At 52.3% G+C, this 7610-nt stretch overlaps 1 protein-coding gene across 1 annotated transcript; it reads right to left on the bottom strand.

Moving 5' to 3' along the window:
* Positions 1–3540: 3540 nt before the first annotated feature.
* Positions 3541–6292, bottom strand: LOC142574544 (neprilysin-like). Its single transcript, XM_075683599.1, has 2 exons — positions 5993–6292; positions 3541–5598 (listed from the first exon to the last, which is right to left on the bottom strand). Exons 1-2 carry the CDS (start codon positions 6290–6292, stop codon positions 3541–3543), a joined length of 2358 nt encoding a protein of 785 aa, XP_075539714.1.
* Between the last annotated feature and the right edge of the window lie 1318 nt (positions 6293–7610).

Below are 7610 nucleotides of genomic sequence, written 5' to 3' on the forward strand. Positions count from 1 at the left end.
CCTCTGAAATAAAAGTGGCCGCTGTGCGAGACTTTCCGCAACCGCGCACGAAGACCGATATTCGGTCGTTCTTAGGTGTCGCCGGCTACTATCAGAAGTACATCCCCAGGTACTCTGATATCGCGGCTCCCCTGACGGATGCTCTAAGAAAGACAGAGCCTCAAACAGTCGTCTGGGACGAGACAAAGGAAAGAGCTTTTAGCGCCCTAAAGAGTGCCCTAACAAGCCAGCCTGTGCTACGATCGCCAGACTATACAAAAGGGTTCGTTGTTCAGTGCGATGCTAGTGAGCGAGGCATGGGCGTTGTACTGTGCCAACGGGAAAATGGAGAAGTAGAACACCCCGTCCTGTATGCTAGTCGTAAGCTGACCAGTCGTGAGCAGGCGTATAGCGCCAGCGAGAAAGAGTGTGCATGTCTCGTGTGGGCCGTTCAGAAATTGTCATGCTATCTAGCCGGCTCGAGGTTTATCATTGAGACGGATCACTGCCCTCTCCAATGGCTGCAGACCATCTCTCCCAAAAATGGCCGCCTCCTGCGCTGGAGCCTCGCTTTGCAACAATATTCCTTTGAGGTGCGTTACAAAAAGGGGAGTCTCAACGGTAACACCGATGGCTTAAGTCGAAGCCCCTAACGTAGGAATCAGCCTCAAAATTGTTTGTTACTGATGTTTTTCTTCCTGAGGCAGGATTTTTTAACATATTGCTTTTGTTTAGTGTTTCAAAGTGATGATATGCTTTCTAGTGCAATTTTCCAATTTGTGGACGCGTTCTGAGTGATGCTAGACTACTGTAAGGAACTAGGCAGTGGTATAAAAGGGGAAGGAGCCTGGCAGGGCTTAGTGAGGGTTGTGCCGTGCTTGCTGACTGAGCGGTTGAGTTTCAGCGTAGTTCTAACGCTTGCCGGGAACGAGAACAAAAATGTGAACTCTCCCGAAGTCACTTTGCAGTGTCCCATGCGAACCTGAACGAGAGAACGAGGCCTTCTCTGTGCGCTGCGCTCAAGAAACGTCGAGGGACGCCCGACTTCGGTTATGAGCATCATCGAGCGACATCCCTCCGGACAGCGGATGCAGTCCCCTGTCCATCGGGATCTCCTTCCCCCGGCGGGGCGGTCTGTTACGTTTCGCCTACGACGCGCGGTTTAGCCGGCGCGACTGCAACAAAGCGGCAGACATTTTGGCCCGTTCGGCGTCGCCGCTACGCCTCCCCGCCAAGCGCGTCCAGGCATGTTCCGATGCCACGTGTCTTCATGTGCGTGTGTGAGTGTATGTGCATATGGTGCCCGACCGGCGGCGACACGACAGTAGGAGTCACCTTCTCCTCCCCATTGTGCCCGACCGGCGGTGATACGACAGTAGGGGTCACCTTCTCCTCCCCATTGTGCCCGACCGGCGGCGATACGACAGTAGGAGTCACCTTCTCCTCCCCATTGTGCCCGACCGGCGGCGATACGACAGTGTGAGTCACCTTCTCCGGCGACACGACAGTATGCGTCACCTTATCCCATTGTACAGTCACGTGCTCGTCTATTGAGGGGTTCCTTCTTGCCCTCAACTGCGAGAGTATAAAAGCAGCTGCCCCCGGACGCCAAAGGAGGGCTCCGATTTCTTCTGTTGAGTAAAGTGCACTCCCGTCTCTCTACTTCGGTCAACCTGACCACCAACTCTTTGCGATGTTAGAATAAACAAGTTGTTTTGTTGTTACCAGTCGACTCATGCTTTGCCGGGACCTTCGGATGCTTCCAGTTGTACCCCAGGCCGCCAGGCCAACGCTTCCCTTGGGGCTTGCGACCCAGGTGCAACAACGGGCGTCAGCGCCGAGTTCCCAACAACTCGCGCCAGCGGTCCGACCACAACAGCTCCTTATTGGCGTGGGCGACATGCGTGCCACAACTCGCATACGATTTTCGAGATGGACAAGAGGCTGTACGCGATCGGGAACGTGGTTTATCCCCTTTCATTCTGGAGGCTTCACGAATCGAAATGGCTGTAACACGCGCTGAACGATCGTGTTTGCACGAGCTGAACCACCGTGATTGCCGATACTTCACCTAAATAGTTACTTTCAGCATTCCGGATGAGTTTTTCTTTTTCTTTTTTGTGTGTGTGTGTGTGTTTGGCTGCTGCTCCTGTTTAGGGCGCGCCGCCATCCGAAACGCCAAAAATAAAGCTCCCAAATTTCGCATAATCGACAAGTACAAGAAAATAAATGTGTAACCGCCGATTAACACGGAAAGGTCGAAGTCCAGAAGTGATTCGACTCCAGAAGAAGACTAAACTCCAGAAAAGATTCGCCGATTTTCGTCAAAAATAAAGACCGACAACGTGGAACCGCGATGACGACCCACAGCACCGGGCACTCTCGATAAAGATCTGCGTACGCAATACACAGTAGCATTATGCAAAGAAGTCGTAGCTGCAGTCAAACAGCGGAATATTTGTCATTAATGGTGCCACCCGCCGAAGTGACGTCAACCTCAGCGAGACTTTTCCGTTTCCCTCGCTTCTCGTGACGTCATATGCGCTCATTTGCTATTCTATACGCTTTCCTTCGCGCAGCATAGAATCATCCTGAGCAGACAACGTCCCGTATTTCATTATTACACATATTCGTTGCGGTTCACGCACGCTTAAACAATTTGAGTTTTATCTGCTCACGTTGTATACGTAGCGCTTTCGCTGTATTCGCACGGAGGCAAACGTATTAATCGTACGGCAGCATTAAAATAGTGGTGATACGCTGACGCCGTTTGTGTTCTTCGATTGTCCGTGTTGATTTACGTGCGTCCAATCGCTCGACGTTCACTCGCAAGCCACTGGGTGCTATAGGTGCGAACGAGCTGAAAAATACACCCGTAAAGCTTATTTGCATTGAAAACAACCTAACACACCACTGAGGCGTGAGCAATGCTCGTTTATACAAAAGGATGAAAAGCAATGATCAACACTGACGCGCACCTACACTCCTTCCTCCACGTAACCGCTGCATACGATATCAACCAAACAACATCCGGGGTAATCTTCAACACATTAGCTTGAATCTGGAAAAAACCGCGTCCAAAAATAGGAAAATGCTAGCCGCCGTGAAACGTCTATACGGTATATGAATATCAAATTGCGAAAAGCATGTATCTTTTTTTTTAGTAATAAGAAAAAACACTGTATCGAAGAAACGCTTATACTTTTTAGACGCTACCATCATGATTTGTCACATTAGTAGCTTGGCTACATTGTACACATGTTCTGTTGTACATCGCGTAAATATTTGGGATATCGTGTGCAGTGGCGGTAGGCAACGACATGCGTGCTAACGACACCGACAGGACATCAGAAAGCGACAAAACTACGTCTTCCACGAAGGCTTAGGTTACAAGTACTACTTCGCAGGAATATAAACAGCGTGTCAAGGAGACCACACATATCTGTGTTTTCGCCGTCTGCACATCGTCTGTCGCATCGTTTAACTTCATCACAGGTAGCCTATAAACTCGTTCACAGGTCTCCGTGCCCCCCGTCAGATATATAGCCTAACGATTTTCCACTAAGGCTGGCGCACGGTGGCGCTGATCTCATCTAGCCTGCACTTGTCGTGCGGGTTCATGAAAGAACCCAGGCGGCAGCGGAAGGCCGCCGCGAATTCGGGCACGTGTCTCAGGGGTCCGTTGACGCGGGCCCACGCCGAGCTGACGTCGCTCGCCTGCTGCCAGCTCTCGAAGAGCGGGTTCGAGTTCTCGCAGTGGCTCATGCCGTAGTAGATGAAGAACAGCTGTTCAGGCGAGAACTGGCGCGCCTCCGTGAAGCGGAAGTTGGAAAGCTCCTTGAGCATGTACTCCTCGAAGGACTGGTAGGCTAGGGCCACTGCCAACACGTCCAGCATGTCCGCGGTCGAAGTCTTCTCGAAGAGGAGCAGCGTGTGCAGCGGAGACCGGCCCGCAGAAGCGCTCATCCGGGCGTAGTCCTTCTGGAGGCACCCGCGCACGTTCTCAAACACGGAGACCGGGTCGGACGACGTGGTGTTCAGGTAGAAATCGTACGCCAGGAAGTAGATGTACCTGAAGAGACTCCAGTAGACTCGCGTGCCAACCCGAGCGATGTGAAACTTGCGCAGCTGGCGCTCGAGGGGCATACCAAAGTCGAACACCGGCAGTGGGATCTCCAGGTTTCTGAACGGAGCGCCGAGGTGCGGCCACGTGCTGAGGAAGCCCTTGTTCCAGCCGGACCTGAGGTCCTCTTCGGACGTCTCCAGGGTGCCGCGCGCCCTCTTGACGGCTCGTTGGAGCCAGAAGTAGAAGAAGGAAGGCAGCTGCTGGCTGCCGGAATCCCCCCTATAGAGCGCGCTCAGGTACTTACTGCGGTACTCCTTGTCGAAGAACCTCTTAGGCACCAGGGGCTCCCACGAGACGCGCGTCAGCTGTCGGGACACGTGATCGGCGAACTCGCGCGTGAACCAACGGGAGAAGTCGTAGCTGAGGTATCTTGCTAGCGTGGAATTGAGGTGACCCAAAACGAGCTCCCGGACAACATCCCACGATATTCGGGCGACGGACTGGTCGTATGCCAACGCCATGACGAGCGGCGCCTCGAAACGGTCCAAGAGCCGCACGCAGTAGTGCTCCGGTAGTAGAGGCTGGGCAGCGCGTGGGTTGCGGCCGTACGCGATGGAGGCAAGCCGGTGGCGCACGGTGGCGTTGGCGATGAGTGGTGAGAGCGCCATGCAGACACGGAACGCCAGGTAGTTTAGAATGTCCGGCTTCTGCAGGGTCTGCTGCACGTCACTGCCGAAGCTCAGCAGATATTCGTCGTTAGGCATCTTGACGAACCTGTTCACAGCTGCGATGCGGTCGCCGAACGCTTCCTCCGCTAGCAGCTTCCAGTGGACTACGCGAGACTCCGGCAGCTGGTCTAGGCGCACGGTAGTGCACTGGCTCAGAAGCTCGTAGCAACCCGGCGTCCTTCGTGGAGCCATGCGTCGCGCCAGGTCCGTCTCCACCACCGCGACGTTGGTCGACAAGGTCCTGCCCAAGTACGACATGAGCATTTCGTGAGCCTTGACCAAGAAGGCGAACTCTGCAACGGAGGATCCTTCGACGAATCCGGACAAAAGCTCGGGCTCGCCGATGGACATGAACGTGTACTTGTCTTCGGGATCCTCGACGACAGAGAGGTGAAATAGGCTGTCTATTCCTAAGAGACGGTGAAGAGTGCCGACCTTGGAGGCGACGTCCACGGCCATAACCCTGTCCGAATGTGAGTAAGGCCAGTGTTGTAGACCCACCATGTAGAAGAAGGTGGTGAGGACATCCCTGAACAGGGAGGCGGGCGGTTCTACGCACGCGTCGAAGAGGGTTTTGGCCGCGGGTATCTCGGCGTTTCTGTGACCCAGGACGCTGACCAGGAAACGAGAGTAGCTGTCCAAGAGGTCGTCGTCAACGGAACGCCTGTCCTGGTTTTTCGTGGGACGGTGCTTGTCCATCCAGACAGAGCACACGTAGGCGTAGAAGTCGTCGCATGGGTCCACGGACGCGTTCAGCGAGCCGACTATGCGCACCGCTTCGTGGTTGCACTCGCGCGAGCCGCACAGATCCCTCTCGTGGACGACCTGGCATATTGTAGAGAAAAGTTCATGAGTGGTGCGCCGGCTTGTTCGGCCGGCGTTATTCACGCGGCTCTCCGAATAGTGCTGAGTATACGTTAATAAACGGCTTAATTCTCTTCTAAATCTCCGTTCGTGATCTTAATAAACAGCCCTTTGAGCGTGCGATATAATGAGAAGAGCTGGTAAACGTCATGGATACGAGGATGTGCTTGTCGTTTGATCACGATCGTGGGGATGGCTGTTGGATATCCAAAAATTATTCCATATTCGGCTCCATTTCGCACCATTTGATACGTGTTCCATTTGGTACGAAAAATAGCTATTCGCGCACCGCTAAGCGAAGTAACACCACACACGCACACAGAAATGATATTCGGTGTAAAATGGTGAACCTCACCATGGTTCCGTCTGCTTGAGCGGTGGGAGAGATATCCTGACCCTCGAATCCGTTGGGCGATTCGTCGGTGAAGTTGAATCGCCGGTGCGCGTAGTCGACGCCGCCTCGGCCCGGCACGATGACCAGATAGCCGACGAGGCCCATCACCAGGACGGCGAGGACGACGACCAGCGCGCTGTAGGCGGCGTAGTTGCAGGCGCACACGAAGCGGACGGCGCGGTCGGCGATGAACGGTTGCGGACCGCGGCGATCCAAGCAGGAAGGCCGCACGTTCAGCGCCAGCTCGTCGGCGTCCTCCATGATGCACGAGCCATGGGGGCGGCGCGTGCCAGGAGCTTGATGATGATGATGATGATGATGACCTCGATGTGTTCCGTGCATACCTACTCACGGAGATTGGCCAAGAGTCGGGCAGATTTTACATGTGTGTTAAGGTAAGAAATTTAAAAATCTATGATTTTGGAGAATAAATTAAATCGTGAAAAGTTCACGACGAATGTGTAGACAGTTATTCAAGGAAAAAAAAAAAGGATATATAATATAGATGAGGCAGTAAAGCAGGATATAAATGAATAATGCGGTCAACAATGAAATCGGTTTGATTCAATTATGAATTTTTCTAACGCGGTGCATACAACCCTTGCGAGCTTTTGCGAGTGCCCAAGCACAGACGCTCCGAAAGACAGCAGTACCGGAGTGCTCAATGGGCGGGCCGAGCTGTCGCGCTGTAATTACCTGTGTAATTTTTCTCATGTAGGAGAAACGTCGGCATTCCAGTAAGCAGTGCTCAATCGTTTCTAATGAGTTGCAGACATGGCACAAAGGGGAAATTGCCAGACCAGATTGATGTATGTATAAATATTGGGGTGGCACTCGACAGCGCATGCAGTCTCATTAATGTCGCTTCCGTCTGTCTGGTTCTGCAAGATGTCCTGTTCCAAGAGAATGGTAAGTGGTGTAGTTCCGCGGTTGATGATAGATTTGAATTTGATGTTAAAAGGTAAACCTCACAGACGTGATCAAACCTGTCTTTGGAAGGAGAGTAAGCACAGGGCCGCTGATAGAAGCCTTGGCCATGCTGTCGGCCAGTTCATTCATGAATATGCCTTTGTGCCCAGGTACCCATATTAATCGTAAACTCCGCAGATGACTTGGTGCCCGTGAGTGCAAAGTTTTTAATATATGCGGCTCGCCGGGAGCAGTTAGGGAGGTGATAGCGATAAAGACTATGTGATTATTACCGCGGTTGTCCTGGAAACTTGTAGCTTACGCAAAGCTAGGACAACCGCTAGGAATTCCGCTAGGAATATAGGAGTGAAGCCAGGAAGCCGAATAGAAAAAGACAAATCCAATTTTGACGAAAAAATTCTTACTCCGGCCTTTTTCTCACTCTGCGAAGCATCTGTTGCTATAGTTAAGTTTGTGCGCAGCTGATTCATGTGATCCTGGAGTAAGCCGTTAAGAATATGTGAAGGAAGCTGCGTTGCATATTTTCGGTATATGTCATCATAAGTAATAACCAATGAGTTTGAGATAGGGTTTGCCGTGATTAAATCATTTATATGTACATCTAATGGACTCAATAACGATTGTGTTATAATCACTTGTGGCGTTTGAA

The sequence above is a fragment of the Dermacentor variabilis genome, chromosome 3 (assembly GCF_050947875.1).
Source record: "Dermacentor variabilis isolate Ectoservices chromosome 3, ASM5094787v1, whole genome shotgun sequence".
Lineage (NCBI taxonomy): Eukaryota > Metazoa > Arthropoda > Arachnida > Ixodida > Ixodidae > Dermacentor > Dermacentor variabilis.

What these genes read in the sequence shown, in the direction of transcription:
- LOC142574544 (XM_075683599.1), bottom strand. Translation starts at nt 6,292, where the DNA reads ATGGAGGACGCCGACGAGCTGGCGCTGAACGTGCGGCCTTCCTGCTTG. An exon ending in CTCAAGCAGACGGAACCATG is followed by an intron (nt 5,599 to 5,992) that starts GTGAGGTTCACC and finishes ACAATATGCCAG; the next exon opens with GTCGTCCACGAGAGGGATCT.